The following is a 22,547-nucleotide window of genomic DNA, read 5'->3' as shown; positions in this document are numbered from 1 at the left end:
CCCAAATAGCAAAGAAAAATAAAAAAAAGCATGTAAACAAACAGCTTGGGCCTTAAGAGGTTAAATATATTAAACTACATGCAATCTTCATTGAATTGTTTAGCATATATAATAAGTAAACAAAAGCGGAGACATTTATTTTTTTAAATACCCCTCAGTTATGTATTTTTTTTATCTGTATGCAAACCAGTGGAAAAAGTCTGGACATAGTAATAATAATACCTTTTATTAGTAATGCACTTGACCTTCCATGCAAGTCTTGCATTTCTGAGTTGGCTAACAGATACGCTTGCTTAAAAAGAGATAAAAACAACAAGAAATGTGAGAAAAAGAAAATAATACAAAATGTCCTAAAAAGACAATTTGAATCAAAACGTGTAACTCTTTTGAATGACTCCCCTTCTTTTAGCAATATTGATAGTGTCATTAATTAATTACATGCATATACAATCCTGCATTATTCAATAGAAGTTTAAGTAGTTAATCAAACACCTGGATGCAAAATTATAAACATGAGTGCATTGGATTAGTTATTGTATTAAATCGCACCGTTTCTTGGCAGAGGTCCAAGCTTTTTTGTAAAACAAACATTGACAAATATGTTATATTTGTGGCAGAAATAACGTGTAATAATAATCTTGTCAATGTGTGCCAGAGCAATCCGTGACCGCTAAGTGGCAGCCGCGCGCTGCGCATTCAGCTGAGCGTACCCCTTGGACAGAGAAGAAGTGACGTCAGCCAACAGCTAAAAGCCAACATGGCGGCCGTGTTGAGGTTTGTCAACAAAAATGCGTTGAACTCAGCGGTAACGGGACAACAGTACTACTCGCTGAGCTCTGCAGCAAAGGTCAGAACAATTTGTTTGTTCAAACGCCTCTTTCACCTGGTCTAACTTCCACCTTGTTAAGTAATTCACGCTTAGTGGGCTATAAATCCACGCTAAAACGCAAAGGTGTGTGTGCGTGTGTGTAGGCTGGGGCGAGAGCAGGTCAGGCTCTCCCTGGAAAAGTGAAAATAGTGGAGGTGGGACCCAGAGATGGCCTTCAGAATGAAAAGGTAACTTAGATATACAAACCCCGTTTCCATATGAGTTGGGAAATTGTGTTAGATGTAAATATAAACGGAATACAATGATTTGCAAATCATTTTCAACCCATATATTGAGACTACCCTCAATACTTTTTAGATGGAAATTAAAAAAAATGACAACATAAAGGAAGTAGTTGAAAGCTTCAATAATTATTTTGTAAATATTGGACCAAAATTGGAAGAAATGATTCCAGACCCAGTTCCAATTGAGGACTATAATGATACCATAGAGCGAAATCCCAACTCCATGTTCCTCAGTAATGTGACACAGGAGGAAATAGTTAAAATCGCGAAAAAATGTAAATCTAAGACTTCAACTGATTGTAACGGAATTGATATGGAAACGATAAAAAAGTTAATTGAAGAGATCTCAGGACCATTAATGTATATTAGTAACCTATCATTTCAAACAGGTACATTTCCAAACAAAATGAAAATAGCTAAAGTTGCGCCAATTTATAAGACTGGAGACAAACATCAATTTACAAATTATAGACCTGTTTCTCTACTTCCACAATTTTCTAAAATCATTGAAAAACTGTTCAACAACAGATTAGAAAGTTTCATAAATAAAAATAGAATACTCGAAGAGAACCAATATGGATACAGAGCTAATGTTTCAACTTCAATGGCTTTAATTTCAAATTACAGAAGAAATTACCAATGCAATAGATAGTAAAAAATGTGCGGCAGCGGTTTTTATGGATCTAACTAAAGCATTTGACACAATTAATCGCAATATTTTATTCAAAAAACTAGAACGATATGGCATCAGAGGGTTAGTCTTAAACTGGATAAGAAGTTATCTAACGAACAGGAAACAATACGTGAAGCTAGGCGAACACACATCTACAACGCTAAATATATCCTGTGGTGTACCTCAGGGATCAATACTAGGACCTAAATTATTCAATCTCTATATAAATGACATTTGTAAAGTTACAAAAGATTTAAAGTTAGTATTATTTGTGGATGATACAACAGCGTTTTGTTCAGGAGAGAACACACAGGAGATAATACAAATAATAACAGAAGAAATTAACAAATTAAAAAGATGGTTTGACAAAAACAGACTATCGTTGAATCTTAGTAAAACTAAAATAATGCTATTTGGTAACAGTAGAAGAGAAAGTCAAATACAAATAGACGGAATAGAAATTGAAAGAGTAAATGAAACCAAATTTCTAGGTATAATGATTGATGATAAATTGAACTGGAAATCTCACGTAAAAAATATACAACATAAAGTTGCAAGAAACACGTCAATAATGAATAAAGCAAAACATGTTCTAGACCAAAAATCCCTTCATATTCTCTACTGCTCACTAGTGTTACCATATCTGAGCTACTGTGTAGAAATATGGGGAAATAATTACAAAAGTACACTTCATTCATTAACGGTGTTACAATAAAGATCAGTTAGAATAATACATAATGTTGGATATAGAGAACATACAAACCCTTTATTTATTGAATCAAAAAAACTGAAATTCCACGACATAGTGAATTTGCAAACAGCTAAAATTATGCACAAAGCAAACTATATCCTGCTACCCAAGAATATACAACAATTCTTCTCAAAAAAAGAGGAGAATTATAATCTTAGAGAAAAACATAATTTAAAACATTTGTTTGCACGTACAACACTTAAGACCTTCAGTATATCAGTATGTGGAATTAAATTATGGAATGGATTAAGCAAAGCAATCAAACAATGTACTAATATGATACACTTCAAGAAACTCTTCAAACTTAAAGTGTTTACAAAGTACAAAGAAAAAGAACCATGACAAACATTCTCAATTTATTTCATCCATCCATTCATTCATTCTTAAAGTAATCTTACTTATCTCATTATATAAAATATGACTTACTTCACCAATTATTATTATCGAATTCTTACTATTATTTATTTATTTATTTTTATTGGGATTACTTATGGAGTTTATTGTGAATAAATTGTGAACAGGAAGTGAACAAAAAGTTTTGCAACTGTTATGTAAAGAAAAGGGGTAGGATTAAATAAGCTCTGCTTCTTCCTACTCCTTTTCGAACATGTTGAAAAGAGAAACTGGAAATTGTGATGTATCATGTTGTATGCTTGCATGTTCGAAATAATCTCAAACTCAAACTCAATATTCAGTTGAATATGCTACAAAGACAACATATTTTATGTTCAAACTGATAAAAAAAAATTTTTTTTGCAAATAATCATTAACTTTAGAATTTGATGCCAGCAACACGTGACAAAGAAGTTGGGAAAGGTGGCAATAAATACTGATAAAGTTGAGGAATGCTCATCAAACACTTATTTGCAACATCCCACAGGTGTGCAGGCTAATTGGGAACAGGTGGGTGCCAAGATTGGGTATAAAAACAGCTTCCCAAAAAATGCTCGGTCTTTCACAAGAAAGGATGGGGCGAGGTACACCCCTTTGTCCACAACTGTGTGAGCAAATAGTCAAACAGTTTAAGAACAAAGTTTCTCAAAGTGCAATTGCAAGAAATTTAGGGATTTCAACATCTACGGTCCATAATATCATCAAAAGGTTCAGAGAATCTGGAGAAATCACTCCACATAAGCGGCAAGGCCGGAAACCAACATTGAATGACCGTGACCTTCGATCCCTTAGACGGCACTGTATCAAAAACCGACATCAATCTCTAAAGGATATCACCACATGGGCTCAGGAACACTTCAGAAAACACTGTCACTAAATACAGTTGGTCGCTACATCTGTAAGTGCAAGTTAAAGCTCTACTATGCAAAGCGAAAGCCATTTATCAACAACATCCAGAAACGCCGCCGGCTTCTCTGGGCCCGAGATCATCTAAGATGGACTCATGCAAAGTGGAAAAGTGTTCTGTGGTCTGACGAGTCCACATTTCTAATTGTTTTTGGAAATATTCGACATCGTGTCATCCGGACCAAAGGGGAAGCGAACCATCCAGACTGTTATCAACGCAAAGTTGAAAAGCCAGCATCTGTGATGGTATGGGGGTGCATTAGTGCCCAAAGCATGGGTAACTTACACATCTGTGAAGGCACAATTAATGCTGAAAGGTACATACAGGTTTTGGAACAACATATGCTGCAATCTAAGCGCCGTCTTTTTCATGGACGCCCCTGCTTATTTCATCAAGACAATGCCAAGCCACATTCAGCATGTGTTACAACAGTGTGGCTTCGTAAAAAAAGAGTGCGGGTACTTTCCTGGCCCGCCTGCAGTCCAGACCTGTCTCCCATTGAAAATGTGTGGCGCATTATGAAGCGTAAAATACGACAGCGGAGACCCTGGACTGTTGAACGACTGAAGCTCTACATAAAACAAGAATGGGAAAGAATTCCACTTTCAAAGCTTCAACAATTAGTTTCCTCAGTTCCCAATCGTTTATTGAGTGTTGTTAAAAGAAAAGGTGGTGTAACACAGTGGTGAACATGCCCATTCCCAATTACTTTGGCACGTGTTGCAGCCATGAAATTCTAAGTTAATTATTATTTGCAAAAAAAAAAAAAAAGTTTGAGTTTGAACATCAAATATCTTGTCTTCGTAGTGCATTCAATTGAATATGGGTTAAAAAGGATTTGCAAATCATTGTATTCCGTTTATATTTACATCTAACACAATTTCCCAACTCATATGGAAACGGGGTTTGTAGTTTGGTAGATTTCACACACAGTCACCATTTATCATAGTCATTTGTGAATGCCTTGCCATGTGTCAAAGTCAGTTCTTCATACTTATTCATCTTATGTCACTGCCTTTTTGTCAGACTATTGTCCCAACAGAGACCAAAATCCATTTGATAGACTTGTTGTCGGAGTCTGGGCTTTCAGTAGTAGAAGCCACAAGCTTTGTGTCCCCCAAGTGGGTTCCACAGGTGAGTTTCTTCTCCATCAGTGATTACATGCAAAATGGTGTCACACTTGCAGATGTGGTAGTGTCGAAACTGTAATGATAGTGTTCACTTATTGGTCTTTGTTGATATTTTCTATGTCAAAGATGGCCGACCAGGCGGAGGTAATGAAGGGTATTTGTCGGAAACCTGGGGTGTCTTACCCGGTCCTCACCCCCAACCTCAAGGGCTTCCAGGCTGCTGTGGGTATCAAGAAGCATTCATCATTTCCCTTTTATTTTGTAATTTTGTTTACATCCTTGTCATCTAGTAATTATTATTCCGCCTCTTCTTTCAGCGACTAACCATGCCTACAATTTTCATCTGATTCAATGCGTTCCACCATCAAAATGTTCAGCTCATTCACTATCACAATTTTCCCAAAAAATCCCAGAGTTCTGGGACATTTATCCCATTCAAAATGTTTATTTTTTCTTTCAACTACTCACATTTGTCAACTATTCCACCATCAAAACATCCAGGGTATCTATTTTTTCTGTCCCAAAAATGTCTGAAATTTCCCGAATTCCTTCATACCAATTCTCAATGAAAGTGTTACTACAACAACACTGATTCAAAAAATTCTAAACACCAACTCATTCAGAGAAATTGTGCTATTTGCTGTATTTAAAGAAAATTTAGTTTTCCCAACATTCCCAAATTTCCAGGAAATTCCCATTCAAATAAATGGACATTTTTTTCGATGTTAAACAATTCCCAGTTTTTCTCAACCAATTCAAACCATTCCACGATCTACACGTTCCTTTCCTCCTGGACATTCAAACAAAATCTTTCACAATTTACCCCTAAAATTACGTTTTTTTTCCCCGAAATTCAGCAAAATTATTTCTCAATTCAAAAGTTTTACTACTTCCAAGTTCAACATCTCTCGACCAGTTCCAACATCAACCCATTTAACTCTTTCAGGACTTTCATGTTATCACCTTACAAAAAGTTCCACTTTACCCAGAATTCACAAATTTCTAGGAAATAATCCAATAAATGGACGATTTTTTCATCTTCCACAATTCTCACGTTTCTCAGCCATGGCAGTAACTACCATTGAGGACACAGAGGTCATGTCCTCTGTATTTTTTTTAGGTGACAAAAGGATGATAATATCACTGACTGTTAATGTACTTTGTGTAGGACATTGTGTGTGCTGTAAATCACCATGCGGTAGATCATCCTCGGACCCTCTACAACTCCAACAACATAACGCAAAGAAGCATTTTGCGTGAAGAAGCACGTTAAAATGTAAATTATTGAATGAAAAGGCGCTGCATATAACATTTTACCCCAAACGTATTCCTGGCCACGTCATGCTCTGTCATTGATTAAAATATGAAGGCAACATTTCCTCCAGTATTTCCAATGGCTCCATGGCGGACTTTGTTAGTACTTGCAGTGCAAAGCAGAAGTTCGTGGGTTTGAACCCAGGCTGAGGTTGAATATTTTGTATGTTTTTAAAAAAAAATTATAATGATGTTCAAATTGTTTAATATGGTAAACTGCAGCATATTAATAAAAAAGTGGACTGTTACAAAATCATGCTGATTATCAAAGATGTTAGATGAGTGATAAATAGTTATAACTGAATGAAAGATTTTGTTATTCTAGAAATTGATTGTGTTGTTCAAGGTAATATAATTTATATGGTGCTGGGATACACAGGATTTCAGCATTTCAAAGTTTCTCTTGGACAACCAATTTTTGACATCGGCATTTGTCAAATCCTAGTTTTCAAACCCTGTTCTCCACCGATTCAAAACATTCCAACACCAACTCATTCAACTCATTGTTTTCCTTGGCACCAGCATACTAACAATAGCATGCTAATATTTTTCGTCTTAACTATTCCAACATACATTTTAACTTTTCAGGATTTATACTATGTTTCAGTACAGCTTCCACTCTTCAACATTCTAACCATGTATACATTAATTTGACTTAATGTCAACATTTATTCAACTTTTCCCCAGCATTTCGCTCCAGCATTGGAGCATCCTCATTTCTACAGAAATTGCTTTATTCTGTCTTACATTGGTCTTTCCCTTCTCTGACGTCATACAGGTGATGGCAGGAGCCTCAGAGGTTGCCATATTTGGTGCTGCATCAGAGCTGTTCAGTAAAAAAAACTTAAATTGCTCAGTGGACGAGAGTTTGCAGCGCTTTGACGAGGTAATGAAAGCTGCTAAAAAGGAAGGAGTGCCAGTAAGAGGGTAAGCAGATCTTTGACAACCTCACAATATGGCTTAACCATTAACGTTAATACTTTTATTCGCCCTGCAGCTATGTGTCATGTGTTCTTGGCTGCCCATATGAAGGCAAGGTTGCTCCTGCTAAAGTTGCACATGTGAGTACCGGTTTAACAAAATCTTAATGAGTGTTGTTTCTGTATTTGCGTTCTATTTAGGTTGCCAGGCTACACTATCCTAAAACTATACCATACAAATGGAACCCTCTGATATTATGTGTGTCACTGTTGAGAAATGTTACTTCATCAAAAGGCCAAAATAATGTTTAAAACAGGTGGGCAGCTGAACACATGAAGGACTTTAAACATACAGTAATACATAGATTAAATACAATAATTAAATGAAATGGTGATTAAAAGAAAAGTTAGGGTGTACCGATTCAACGTTTTCACTTACCAGTTTTGGAGTATTGACAGATGCCGATATTGATCTTATCCGATATCAGCACAAATAATTCTTGCTTTTATGTTTTTGTTGTGTGAAATGTTAGAAAATGGTTGATTAATTAAAATTACTCAAAAAGAGAACAGTATGAAAAACACTGACCTATTATTTATCATAAACAGTTTGGAATGGACTTATGCTGTCTTCAAGGTTAAGGGAAGTTGTAATTGTTTTTGGCGACACCTAGTGGCCACTGTAGTGAAGTGCATGATGTAGTAAGCTGAATGATGCTGACATGTTTATTACTGGCTACTTTCTGATATGCTTCTTTGTATCTGTAAGTAACATGCAATTGCAGTAAAATAATTGTTGTAATGTAGTGTTTTTAGCTGTTCAATTGAGGGCACTTATGTATGTCCCGCTTGTGTGCTATTGTGTGTTTAGCTGTTGTGTAGCTGCTAGCTCCTAGAAGCCTATAGCCTAGCCCTAGCGTGTTTAACTTTTGTAAATTACTATAGGGCTTGAAAGGGCACTGATTTCGCAATGCGTTGTGGGTGCAGGGTAGCCATTTTTGTTGGACGTAGGTCTCGTTTACATGGCTGTACTGTATCCACGGTAATGTGAGAGAGAGCAACAAAATGGATTGAAATGGACCGTACAAAATAAAATAAAAATCAATGTGACGCACCGAGACACACTGTACACTTCCAATGGCTCGCTACCTCAAAGTGTTTTAAATTGGTTGGAATTGATCCATATGAGCACGTCTAATGGACAACAGATTCAAGTAAGCTGTCGCCATTGTCGAAGACAGTTAGTTTTTATACCAGTGAATAATTTCAGAATGCAAATTCTGTTAAGGCTCATTGTCCTCCATTTAAATTGCTTGTAATCTATGGCTTTCATCTCTTGTGTGTCCGAGATGTAGTGAGTGTGCCAGCTCATTTCATAAGCAGGTTTGCCCGGAAAACATGCTTACTATTACTTTCAAATTCTTTGATCTCTGTGCTACTGCTCTGAAGATAATACTCATTATTTTTTCTGCTTGGCCATGACTAAAAGTAAACAGACATGTTTTTTTCCAAAATACTGTACGTTGTTGGTCACCCGCAGCTAGTTTGGCTAACGATAACAGCCTATTAAGTGCTACATGCGAAACAGAATAAAACATGCTTTGATTCAAACTTATCAGTCTAAAAATGCAGTGAACACACCAACATGTACCAGGTGATGGCGTCAAGTCATGTGTGAACGTCTCAAAGTTGCTATCCAGGCTATTCATCGTCTCTTTATTAGCTTCAAAACCTGACATCCTTGGCTTTGCTTTCACGCTGGTAGTGAAAAAAATCTCCCCAAAACCTTTTTATTTCCCTAAAATAATAATAACATTGGTTGTGGCAGTTAATGATGCCGCACGTTTGCGCCATTTTTTTTTAACTGTTAAAGGAAAAAAACTAAAACTCAAGCACTGTGTCTTGCATTCGGCCATGTAAATTAGGTACTCAATAAGCAAACCCGCAATGCGTTTCTACGTCACAATTTCAATCCCTATAGAAAAACAACAACATTGCCTTCTTATTGTAGGTCATTTGGCTGTTAACTGGTTGTTGAGCTTTGTGCAAGTACACGGACGGACTGCTTTTATCGGAGCATTTGTATCGAGGATTTTACATGCAAGGTGATATAATGTGATACTTGTTTTTTTGCTGATAGCAGATCATAACACCCCGAAAAAAAGAGAACTCCTTATGAAAGCTGCTTTCCTGAAACCAATATTTATATTCAGCTTTAACTTACCATCATACAGTGCTCCAAAACCAACAAACCACTTTGGCCTTAACAGTAAAAGGGCTGCATGCTACATCCTGTCTGACTGCAAGACTAAGACCCTCCGTTACGCTTACTTTTATCCATTCTGGTTGTCTTGCAGACATGTCTAACTTCTTAAAATATTGTCCCAGGTTACTATGGAAAGATAACCTTCTTCTCCCAGATCTCCTTGTAAGATTACAGAATCATGGACACCTTTTATTCTTTAATCATCTTTAAAAAGGGTGGCGAGTCGACAGTCAAGCAGTTGGGAACAAATGTGTGGCCAATATTAGTGATTGTTTGTCCTCTACCTAAGATTGGTATGATTTTCCTTTTCCTTTCGATAGTGATAACTTTCTTCTTTTTTGGTGCACTGCTGCTTGGCTGACATACTGAAGTATAAAAAAAGTGGGAAAAAAATTGCTGTTGTATTCTTCCTCAGTGTGGATTACTGACTTGAAGCAGGCCCATTAAATAAATACTAAGCGCGGTAACTAGTTTTCAAGCGAATCCTTTTTAAATGCCCCAAAATTAGGTTTTTCCTTCTTTTAATCCTAAAATTCAGAATGTCGTTAATAGAGGACAACCTTCACATCAATGCTATTGCAGGTGAAAAGCAAGTTAATATAAACAGCTCTCTGATTAAACAGTAAGTGCTTTGATTTCTTTGCGAAAACAGTGAAATATTTTGGAAACAGTCAGCGTTTAAGCTGAGAAAGGTAATAGCTCACAAAGTAAAATAACACATGACAACAAAGTACGAATGATTGCCTCTTTCTGCATTTAAACAATTATTGTAAGACAGTTATAGTAAATTAATATTTGACCAAGGAATAAGTAGACATTTGTTGTCTGTGCAGGTGGCCAAGCGTTTGTACTCCATGGGCTGCTATGAGATTTCCCTCGGCGACACGATTGGTGTCGGCAATCCAGGAAGCATGCAGACAATGCTTGAGGCGGTGAGCCGAGAAGTTCCAGTCGATGCACTGGCGGTGCACTGTCACGACACGTACGGCCAGGCCCTCGCCAATATCTTTGTAGCCTTGCAGGTGTGTTGTTTCACTCACATTGCAATACATTAAATCATTATAACATGCTTACACGTGCACAGTCCAAAATACAGCCTGTGCAAAGAAAAACATTTCTTTATTCCTGTGTTTCCTTTTGTTTGCAGATGGGTGTCAGTGTGGTGGACTCTTCAATAGCCGGACTGGGAGGTTGCCCGTACGCACAAGGTGCTTCTGGGAATGTTGCAACAGAAGATGTTGTCTACATGCTTCATGGACTTGGGATTCAAACTGTAAGTAGGCCCGCCTTATGTCCATCAGAGTGCAGCAATTGTTCTCTGTTCTGATGTTCGAAGGTGTATACACAACGGGCCGGTTGACTCATAAGACAAGTATGGGCCCGCAGTAATACGTCAAAGTAATGACTTGTTGACTTGTTTTAAACAGAAACTGCACTTTTTGAGGGATTTTGCCTATCATTCACAATCCCTATGTAAGACAAGAACACATGTTTTTCTTTTTTTATGCATTGTAACTCATTAAATATGGCAACTATGAGATGGCTAACAATGCAGCTAATGGGAGTACATTATCCTGCCCATAAAATCCTCTAAAACATCCAAAAAGATCCAACAATACTCCAGTTACATCCTGTGTTCTGAATATTAACCAAGTATTAGCGATATTGTTGTTATAAGCACTAACGCCGACAGACTATTTTTAGCGGCGCATTGATCTAAGAGAGCTTACTACAGAGCTACAATATTGACATATTGAGCGCAAAAGCTGCTGGTGCATCTCGTCTGAGCTTGTGAAAGTTAATTCTAAATTTAAATCATGCCTCTCACTTGTGTAGTAGAAGGTTGTGGCCATAAACTGACAGGTTGGTCAACTTTGACATTCAATTTAGACCCGAATATGGCAAGCGACACGAAAAAGACGCTCGTTGGCTGCACCATTTGTTTCTTAACCCTTCGTGACGATTATGATGAATTCTTCCTCTAATCAGGAGTATATGAACATCCCATCAGTCCCATCATCCCTGTAAGAGCAGATATTGAACAGTAAATATTTGTTATATTATGTTCGTAGTTTGTATATCTTGTTTGGCTGTATGATGCTTAGTGTTTCACTAAAGTTTAATCTGTTCAGCACAAAGCTTTCAAAACTTGTAGCTCATCCTCCTTATATTCAGGCTCAAAAATATAAGGTCCTGGATCATCATTTGTCTCAAAGTAGTTATATGTCACTCTCTCAAAGCCTGCCATAATTAGCAGTATTTTTTTTGTTGAAGGGAAAAGCTGACTTTTTGTAGTGTTTATTTTACAAGTTTGAGTGCATAACAAAAATAAATTGTTTTATTATGTTGTATAAGAATTGTGAACGATAGACAAGGTTTAAAAAAAAAAACATTTTAATTGATGTGGCTATTTCGATTGTATAAGGAGCAAGTAAATACAACACTTATGAGAATAGTCTGTTTTACTATGAATATTGTCAGACTATGTACAGGCTAATTTAATTTAATAGTTAATCTTAAAAAGGGTACAGAAGGTATTGTTAAACAAGAGGGGAACACTATTGCAGTTTATACGTATAAAACCAATAATTACAGAATTATCACATTCAAATAAACCCACCTTATTGCAGAATTATTGGGACCCTGTCCTTGTTTCCCCTCATTTTGCTAGCTTAGCGTAACCGTGCGCAATGATAGAAGCTCAATCAAGTGCAAAGTGTTATTTCAAAATATGACACTCAGAAGACAAAAAATAAAATGGATGTAATTTCAAACAAATTTGTTTGCAGACCGGTTATTTGGCAGTACTGTCCTAATCAATAACTTACATGTTTCTACACAAAACTGTTAATCAAATTAAAGTAAAAATTAAAATACAGCTTGACTGCTTAAGTAATAATTTTTGTGCTTAAGAAACTTATCTATGCTTCTCTAAGCTCCAGACTTCTTCTGTTTGTTTGAGACAGTTGTGTATAGAGAGAATATAATGAGGATTTTCGCAAAATGAAGATAATACGTTTACTTTTGCTCGTTGTTTATTTTCTAACGTACATTTCGCCAGCGGGGAGCATGTTAGAGAGCCGCTGGTCATGAAACACAGCAGGAATATAGCGGTAGAGTGCATCAAATATGTAAGTAACATTTTCCCTAAATAATTATTATATATACTATTTTGACAAAATAAAAGCATGTTTTATCGTAAGTTCATGAGCTGAAGTATATTTAAACTTAGTTTTCCTGATGAAATAAACCAAAATAATAACCTCAGAACAACTAAATTGCATGCATCCGTGCACAGCCGCACACATACTTGGCAGCAGTCCGGGTGCCTGTTGCTTGGTCGACCATACTCTCTGTACATGACTCTGGTTTGAGATCATTACTGCCACATGTGGTGGAAAAGTGTATTACAACTAGCCTATACAAACCACAGCTGAGAAACAGATATTTTTTGTGGCCCTCTAAGAGGCATTGCGGCCCAACAATGGTTAGGTAACACTGATGTTGCTTGTATTCTGTCACAGACTTCTTCCCGCAAGTGAAAAACAGTTGTGGTCAACCAAGCCAAGATAGTTGTTGTGCCGCAAGCAGCACACAGACTATCTGAGTATGCATGGGGCCGAGATCTTCCTGCAAAAAGCAGATACAAGCTTTTTTTCTTCAAAAAAAAGATTTGTCGAGTGATAATTAATAGAATTGTGTGATGAAGTGATTAAATAAGATTATCCGTCGGTGGAAATATCTGGAAAAGCATGGATGTGTACAACTTCTTTGTGTGTGGCTGGATCAAGGAAATCGACATCAAGACTCTTCCAGATAAATATACATAGTTTTTGCTCGGGTAAAGTTGTAATTTATGATTTATCTTGGTGTGTACAGCCATGTTTGTTGTCGTTGTACACGTCATTTATGATCATGCGTGTTTTTCCACTGTTTATGAAAATATAACTATTGATCCCAACATTGTGTATGTGTTGAAAGCTTCATTTATGATTGCTGACCTTAGTAAAAGCTTAACTCTTTTAGGTTTTGTTCACACTCGCCGAGTTGGTGCTTTTTGAATCCCTCGTGGCAAAAATGTGTTTTAAGATGTACAAATAATATCAATATAATACTTAACTGGGAAATACTAAACATTAAAGGTACATCAAACAAACCTTTAACAAAGTTATCATTGCAAACTTGTGCGTTCTTTGACTCTGCTCCCTTTTAAACGGGAGTGCGTGCCCTTTTTTCGTCATCGTTTCCTAAAATCTCGCATTCTTCTGCCATTCTTGAGGACCTCTCGAGGAACTCTGAAGAAACGTTTATCCCTTTTCGCGATTTGAACAGTTCGTACAGCCAAAAACAGTGCAAGCATAAAGCCTTTTCCTTGGACAAATGCTAAATGGCGCCGAGTACCCATTGAGAACGGACACTAGCTTGACCACCATCCATCCATTTTCTACCGTTTGTCCCTCTCTGGGTCGCAGGGGGTGCTGGAGCTTATCTCAGCTGCATATGAGCGGTAGGCGGTGTACACCCTGGACAAGTCGCCACCTCATCGCAGGGCCAACACAGACAGACAACATTCACACACTAGGGCCAATTTAGTGTTGCCAATCAACCTATCCCCAGGTGCATGTCTTTGGAGGTGGGAGGAAGCCGGAGTACCCGGAGTACCCGGAGGGAACCCACGCAGTCACAGGGAGAACATGCAAACTCCACACAGAAAGATCCCGAGCTCAGGATCGAACCCAGGACCTTCTCATAGTGAGGCACACGTACTAACCCCTGTGACACCGTGCTTATTAAATGAGCTGAATGTGTGCCGGACGTGACGTCATGTAAATCCAAGCAATAGGTGATCATTGACTATCTTAAACAGCAAAGGGCTTCTGTTGTATAGACAGAGCTATTTTGTGTCTCCGTATTTTTAACTCCCACAAAATAGACGTAAATCACTGTTCGTTTATTTTGTTTTTGCGTTTTCATTCAAGTAAAAAAGAAAAGTGACTTACTAAAACCAAAAAAGTCAACCAATCACAGCTCTGCAGTCTGCATCATTGCTGTCATGAGGTTAGAATTTTTTTAAGGTGCATGTTTGTCGGAACTGTGGCGCTCTAGCATAGCGACCCCTTAATTAGGACAAGCGGTAAAGAAGGTGGACAGAAATCAATGTAAAATTGTCCAAGGCTCTTTTGGTTAGATGATTGTATTATATCGACTTGAACGTCTGTGTCTTGCTCCTAGGGAGTGGACCTCTCCAAACTGATGAATGCAGGAGCTTTCATCTGTCGAAGCCTCAACAGGAAGACCAGTTCTAAAGTGGCACAGGCCACCTGCAAACTGTAGGAAAGAACCAAACTGTGAAGTGCCTAATGAGCGCACTCAAACCAGACACCATCAAACTGTAGTCAGATACATTATAATTATGATGTCATCACTTTACTGTTTTCTTAACACCACTATTAAATTTGTACGATGGCGTATATGGTAAAACAGTGCCTTAAATGGCTCCGGTCTTTATGTCGATGGGTACTGGGTTCCTATGTGGTAATTTGGTACTGTTTCTTTGGTTTTAGTTCTTGGTTGGACAATTGAGCGAAACCTCAGGTCACTGATGTGAGAAAAGTGATGCTCCTGTGCACTGATCACTGTTCTGAAATATTCCATTATTTCACCTTGCAAGTTAAAGAAGCTAACAAGCGTTTTGATTCCATTTTTTTAAATGTAGAACTTGAAATGTGTTTCTTGTATTTATTTAACAGAAAATGTGTATATACATGTGAAATGAATAAACAAACACTATTTCATCAAAGAGTCTGTTTAGAGATGTAACGATAAACCGCGGTTAAACTTGTATTAGTATTACTGTTTTAAATTAAAATGATGGTTAAGCCGTGATTATAAACATTTTCATACATTTCCGGAATGGTGACCGCTCATTTACTGGAGAAGCAAGCTAGCGCTAGCTCGCTCAGGGTCTCTGCAGGTTTCAGCAAGTCGAACAAGACTCTTTTTAAAAGACCATAATGAATACAATTTAAAACAATTTCACATCCATACTGACAAAAAACTACAAGACATGAAGGAAAACCTTACGCCAGAATGAACTAAGTATAAGAATTCATTCAATGCTCTTTCACATTACAAAACAAAATGTCTAATCTGAATCCTCTCTGTTTGGAATTCTAAAATACATATCGGCAGCCATCGTAACAACCATTTTTATGATTTTCCATGGTATTCCAATGAATTCATGTCCAGTATTTCAAAGTTTTCTTGCGGAGGGTGCAGTGTGCTTCATATAGAGGGTTGTCACGTGACGTCACCAAGGGAGTCTGCCAACTGAAATCTGCATTTGTTTGAATACATATAACGTTTAAATATTTTAAGACACTCAAGTCATACTTGAGACATTCTGTGATTTAAAAAAAATAATAATTTAAGAGATTTTAAATTCTTAAATTAAAATGATTGGATTTAAGACGTCGCGAGTACCCTGTCGCTAACTAGCTTAAATGCTAACATGAATAAAAGGGAAGTTTGTGTTTTCCCATTAAAAAACGACATACCTCAATCTAATCTTATATAAACTAATTGCTGTCTGAACAACTAAACAATTTGTGTACATTGAACCTACAGGCTGTGGACCAAAGTGATCAAGCCATACTGAAAGGAATAACGACAGCAGGAAGTGAACTCAGATGAGGTCACATAAACCGGAAGTGAAGATAAGAAGCCAGAATAATATTTAATGTTTCTTCTGCCATGAAAGTATATTTTGGGTCTATTTTATTTAAAACATTTCATAAAACTTGTTAGAGGGGAACAGCACTTTTTGGGGGGAGTTCTGCCTAGCCAATGGGAGTCGCCCTATTTTGCCTATAAGTCGCTTAAATAAACATGGAAACACCTCCAAGGTTTTTTATACACGCTGTAAGTATATATGTCATGTTTATGTATATGTAATCTTGCTCATTTTAAGCATACGGCGGCGTGTTGATTTAAAAAACGCTTCCCGACAATTGTTTTTCCCCCCCCAACTCTATCACTGATAACTGCTCACTGCAGACTTCACGAGAGCCAACTAACATAAGAAAACATCACTCACTGTACAATGTCTGCTCTGACTGCTAGGATGTTGTTATATTCCTGTTTAAATAAATAATTAATCATAATCCTCGCTAACAAAAAAGGGCGTGTGCAAAAAAGGGTCTTTTCGGGTCTTTTTAGCCAATCCGGGTTTAAATTGGCTGTCAAAGTGGACCAATTTATCTGTTTATGTCCACAACCTTCTACTATCAAGGTAAGAGGTATGATTTATAATCTATAATCTAGAACCAACGTGAGACAGCAGCTCAACAGCTGGTGATGTCAATACAGCAGCATAAGGAAAGTTATCTAAATGTAGGTCCTTAACGTTAGTGCTTCTAATAACAATATCGCTAAAACGGGATTACTATTCAAATCACAAAATGAAAATGAACTATTGTTGGTGCTTTTTGGATGGTTATTGGGTTTGGGAATAGAAGCAATGACGTCATGGCTCCCATTGGCTCCATTGTAAGTTGACTTTTATTTATGATTATTTGAGTTAGAATGCATTAAACAATTGTGTACTTGTCTCTTATGAGGATTGTGAATTATAGAAAAAATTCCAAAAAAGTGACTTTCACCTTTAAAAGTTTTTATAGTGTGTAAAAGTATTTTTTGAGCACATTCATCATTAACCGTGAAATGACATTTTAATATCGTTACATCCCACACTGTTTCATGAGGCGACAAGCACACGGCCTAACTTATCCATATTTGTTCCACCATGTCAGGATTTGCAAACAATCATTTATACGGTTTGTGAAGGAAATCATTTAGAGTGAACGATAACAGTCTTACTGCCGCACCCTGTAAGAACCTGTCGGACGAGCGAGCTGAGATTCTTACTTCTGACTTAAAATTCCAAAGACCTGGTCTTGATTTTCCGGCCATTAAGTGACATCATTTTCTGTTATCACATCTACTGATTGATGCTGGAAGAGTTTGGAGTCACAGTAGTGCGGCGTCTATAAGCAGACCAGAGTCTTTTTTTCAATAAATTTAATATGTATAAAAATAAACAAATACACATAATTGTATGAAGGACTGGGATGGAAACCGCAGCATTCCTTTCTAATGATTTAAATCAGCAGTGGGCAGGTTGTGAAACTAACAGCTAATGAGAGGCTGCATGCTAGAATGTTCTTTACTGAAGAAATGCATTAAGGGGATGCCTTGTATCACCTCTATAGGTCAAGTTATGGTATGGAAAAACAAGTTGGCATACTTTCAAGCACGGTTGTCAGCCATTGTCGTGTGTCCACATTCCACAATCACAACTACTCCTCAGTAAGCTGGGGCCTGCTTGCAGGCATCATGGTCACATCACCGTGAAGCTTGATGACATGTACTGTGTGTGTGTGTGTGCTTGTGACGTTCAAAAGGCAGGTTCCAGAAGAATCTATGTCAAATCGATCCGCTGTAGCTGGTGTGTGTTGTGGATTGCTACTTGCAAGCCAAAGTTCATAAGCTCAGAAAGAGTCCTAAGGTGTGTGCTCAATGACTCAGCTTCCACACACACACAGAAACAATGTGTGTGTTTTCAAAGCCTGCAAAATGCGTCACCGCTCGTGGTTTTCATCTTAACGTCCGCTTTGCTCGGCTCAGTAAGGAATGGACAAGTTCGGTAGTGAAGACCGGAGCTTGTCGTCCAGCTTCAGCTTGGAAAGTCTGTACTCTGGTTTGTTTGCCGAATTGAACGACGGCGGCTTGTCCTCCAGGTCCATATTGGGCGGAAGCTTGTCCTCCAGGTCCATATTGGGCGGAAGCTTGTCCTCCAGGTCCATCTTGGACGAAGGCCGGACGCCATTGTTGAAGGCTTCGTCTTGTGGCCACGTGGGGAAGTTCTGTCTTCCCTTCTTGCGCTTGTTCAGAATCATTACGAGCCGCTTGGCGATGAGGTAAATGATCTCGCAGATGTTGAGGATGATGCAGAGCGCCGAGGCCCCCACCATGAAGTAGGTGAAGACTTTCTTCTCGGTGGGGTGGCCGATGTAGCAGTCCACCGTGTTGGGGCACGGCGACACCTCGCACTTGACCAGCCTGGGCAGGTAGAAGCTGTTGTAGATGTGGTGCAGGATATAAAGGAAGGCGATTTCGATACCCGTCTTGACAAAAAGGCTTATGAGGTACGTCCACCACAAGCCGCCGTGCTTCTGGCCCGTGTTGCTGTACAGCTTAGGGCCCTCGCCGTGCTTGGCTTGGTGCTTGCGCTCGCGTTCTTTGCGGTACGCCACGTGCATCACCACCATGAAGGATGGGCAGGTGATGAAGATGAGCTGCAGCGCCCACAGGCGGATGTGGGAGATGGGGAAGTAGTAGTCGTAGCAGACGTTGGCGCAGCCGGGCTGCTTGGTGTTGCAGTCAAAGTCCTTCTGGTCGTCGCCCCACACCCTCTCAGCCGCCACCACGTACACCATCACCCTGAAGACAAACACCACCGAGAGCCAAACACGGCCGAATGCAGTGGAGTACTTGTTCACCCCGCTTAGGAGGGCTTGGAAGGTCTTCCAGTCCATGTCTTTAGCTGTCTATGTCCTTTTGGGAAATCTTCTTTGCCAGGCTTAAAGTGAACAAAGAGGACATACTTTTCAAATTCACTTAATGAAAACTTTTCATCATTAGTTATGAGTGGCAGGAAACAAATGTGAACATTGAACACAATATTACGACAAAGCCATACAGTAATAGGTGAACTTTAGCCTAGCACACACAAAACTAGGGATGTGCAGATCGATCGGCCACCGTTTTGGTTTGTCTATAGCTTTTGTGTACTATTGACTTTGTTTCTATCAAATAATTGTATATGATGAACTATAATTAAGGAACTAGATTAGATATGTTGATGTTAAACTGTCAGTAGCACTCACCATAAATACATTGACAAATGTACAGTAGGAGACGCACCTTAGTTAATGCACACGCAGCTTTTGGCAAGCGTTTCTTCTGATAACAAACTTAGACCGTTAAGTCGTTAAAAAAAAGAATAAACAAAGTTCCTTTGTGATACGAAAGTCCATTTTAATTACTTCTCAAACAAAGCAAAAATTCTTATAACACAAAAACTCACGCTGCCGTCAGCCTGCGGTCAAAAACAATAAGTCTCTGGTGCGCCACACCTGAGTGCAATCAGTGCACACCTAAATGTCATTGGCTTCTTCTCCACAGCGCCACTCAGGCACCTAGGGATAATGGCTCCACCAATTGGTATCGGCCGCTCTCACTCACGGATGATCGGTATCGGAATCAACAGCATCAAACAGTGATCGGAATGTCCCTACTAAAACTACAATTCGCTTTTCTTCACCATCAAAAATCACACACAGAAATTGTTTCACATGTAAACCTCCCTCCCCGAAGCCGTAAGAGCTGTGCTGGACAATGAGTTGACAAGCTTTTAGCTTATTGGCTAGCTCTGCTACTAGCCCCGAGGCTGGAAACTTGACTTTTCTATTCATATTTATACTCTCATATCATCATTTTTTGTCACATACCTTACAAAATTACATTTAGTCGGGTAAATGTTTTTTTTCATTGGCAGAAACACCCGTTTTCAGCTTATTTGCATAACTTTGAACTATTTTAACAAAGCTTCATGTTCACATCATTTACAGATAAAAATAAATAAAACTCAGTTTACTCTATGCATTTTATTTAAATATTTAAAAGTTAATTAAATTGCAGTCGTCCTTCGCCACATCGCACTTCAAATATTGTGGTTCCAGCACATCACTTATTTTTTTAAATATAAACTTTTTACAACATATTCTAAAATGATATGGTTCCAAATTAAACAGCTAAATGAACTCAAATAATGAATATTACAGTAGGATTAGCCACTAGAGGAGACCAAACCAATCAGAGCGCACTGTTCAGTATCGTGGCCACTGATTGACTCAGCCTCAGGCAACATTACTTCATTGGATTAAAGTAGTGTGAAGGACCAGAGTAGGGGTCTTCAACGTTTTCCAGGCTAAGGACCCCCAAACTGATGGATCAGGGACCCCCTACTTAAATATTCTGTATACCAGTAGTTTTCAAACTTTTCACCAAGTACCACCTCAGAAAACACCTGGCTTTTCATGTACCACCATAATGACCAACATTAAAATACAGTAACGTAGTCTAAGTGTTAATTAAAAACAAGGTGGAGGTTTTATTTAACAAGTATACTTAATTTTTTTGGCCACTAACTTTACACACAGTTTGAACAGACACACTGCGTTTAAATATTTAGTTAGGTGATTATTTGGCGTACCACTAAATGGAGCTTGTACACCACAGTTTGAGAATCACTGCTGTATAAAGTTGTGTTTTAAGTTAAACCGATCCTAAAGGTACCTTGTGCAATACTAAAATATTCCCAAAATACGGTATAGCGCCCCCAATTGCTAGCTGGCAACTACAGCCTTAATCGCTAGCTGGCAGTTAGCACCGCTAATCGCTAGCTTTCAACTTGAGCGCTAGCTTTCTTAAATGTATATATATATATATATATATATATATATATATATATATATATATATATATATATATATATATATATATATATATATATATTGTGTATATATATAATACAGCATATTTATGTATTTTTTATTGCCCCCCTGCATGGTACAGTGAATGGGGCAGCCTTGGCCCTGCCATTTATAAACCAATGTTAATGTGTATTTAAAGACATTGTAGGGCCTTTTCCTTAGTGGGAAAATTGAATTACAAAAAAAAAGAAAAATGTCTAATCACCCAAAAGTTTCACGGCCCACCCTGCAGTACGTCTGCGTACCCTCTAGGGGTCACAGACCACTATTGAAGATCCTGGACTAAAGGGTATTTTTTCATGATGTTTCAAAAATGTTCACAATGTTATACTGTTGAAACAGTATAAACATCTTTTTTTTTTTTTTGCTCTAGCTATGAAAATATTTGAGTGTGTCCTCTCTGGAACCAATTAACCAATAAACTACTGTAGTTTTATGCATATTTATATTATTTTCATATCCACTTTTTTCGGTATGCTTTATATGCTGACACAAACATATATTTCCTAGTCTAAACACAAGAATCAAGCATATTTATTTACACTCGAATATAATTAACAAATAGTTGGACATACTTAACTAAAAGTAGTTCATATTGCCACAAAAAGTAAGAGTTCACGAACAACAAGCCATACAAAACACCACCTGTTACACAAAGCCTTTTACTTATCATTTGATTCGACCCCTAATGGCATATATAATCTAAATAAATGTAGACATTTCGATCCTTACTCGTATTTAGATAATGAAAAATTATAATTAAAGTTTTTAGTTTGTAGTTGGCCGAATGTAGAATTTACGTACTGCACCCAAACGCACCACAGGAGATCAAACATGTCATCTTACCAAAACACGCTAAAAAGTGCTCTTTAGTCCATTTCTAGTCGAGATGGCGATCGATTAAATGATCGTCCGACACATTCTGTCCGTTTCTTTGTGGGAATCCCTTCAGGTCGTGAAAAAGAAGAGTTAGTGCGGACAGGTAGAGAGGAGCGCAGCTTTGAGAAACGTGTGAGTGTGTGGTAGAGTGCGCGCGCGCGCGCGTGGGTGTGGTCAGAATCCAACAAAAAGAAGGCCAGATGTTCCTCCCACGGGGAGACGATACAGCTCATTCCGGTGTCGATCCGATACAGATAAATTCAGGTCCTGTATTAACAATATCATCTGACTTGTTTGTGCATTTCAATTTGTTTATTATGATTATGCATTAAAAATAATAATACAAATAATTAACTAATACAATGAAAGACAGGAAAATGTTTTACCTAAACAATATAGAAATTCAATATCAACAAAATAGTATAATTCCCCTTATTTCATACATTTGTTTAAGCAAACTAAAGTCAGAAGCAAAATAGATCAATAAAAGCACAAACTACTCCAGTTTTCCCTCGCTATATCGTATTTGTAAACATACCACATGCAAATGTCCTAAAGCAGGGGTCCCCAAACTATGGCCCGCCAC

At 38.0% G+C, this 22,547-nt stretch overlaps 2 protein-coding genes across 5 annotated transcripts in view; one reads left to right on the top strand and one right to left on the bottom strand.

The window, feature by feature from the left end:
- Positions 1 to 689: 689 nt before the first annotated feature.
- The window catches only part of hmgcl (3-hydroxy-3-methylglutaryl-CoA lyase), a 36,166-nt gene continuing 14,308 nt past the window's right edge, over positions 690 to 22,547 (top strand). For 2 of the 4 annotated variants that reach the window (XM_062041837.1, XM_062041839.1), the window contains exons 1-8: positions 690 to 847; positions 973 to 1,056; positions 4,864 to 4,971; positions 5,094 to 5,189; positions 7,060 to 7,208; positions 7,279 to 7,342; positions 10,301 to 10,489; positions 10,615 to 10,740. In XM_062041837.1, the coding sequence (XP_061897821.1) occupies positions 758 to 847; positions 973 to 1,056; positions 4,864 to 4,971; positions 5,094 to 5,189; positions 7,060 to 7,208; positions 7,279 to 7,342; positions 10,301 to 10,489; positions 10,615 to 10,740 (906 nt within the window). In that variant the 5' untranslated portion in view covers positions 690 to 757. Of the gene's footprint in view, positions 848 to 972; positions 1,057 to 4,863; positions 4,972 to 5,093; positions 5,190 to 7,059; positions 7,209 to 7,278; positions 7,343 to 10,300; positions 10,490 to 10,614; positions 10,741 to 12,991; positions 14,032 to 14,699; positions 15,254 to 22,547 lie in introns of those variants that run through there. The other 2 variants (XM_062041838.1, XM_062041840.1) reach the window with 2 other exon arrangements.
- On the bottom strand, positions 17,132 to 22,124 carry gjb3 (gap junction protein beta 3). Its single transcript, XM_062041841.1, has 2 exons — positions 21,929 to 22,124; positions 17,132 to 19,107 (listed from the first exon to the last, which is right to left on the bottom strand). The coding sequence occupies exon 2, from the start codon at positions 19,061 to 19,063 to the stop codon at positions 18,149 to 18,151; it is 915 nt and encodes a 304-aa protein (XP_061897825.1). The 5' UTR covers positions 19,064 to 19,107; positions 21,929 to 22,124; the 3' UTR covers positions 17,132 to 18,148.

The sequence above is a fragment of the Entelurus aequoreus genome, linkage group LG03 (genome assembly GCF_033978785.1).
Source record: "Entelurus aequoreus isolate RoL-2023_Sb linkage group LG03, RoL_Eaeq_v1.1, whole genome shotgun sequence".
Classification (NCBI taxonomy): Eukaryota; Metazoa; Chordata; class Actinopteri; order Syngnathiformes; family Syngnathidae; genus Entelurus; species Entelurus aequoreus.
Note: the sequence above shows the minus strand (reverse complement) of the source record. Positions and strands in the feature narration are given on the sequence as shown.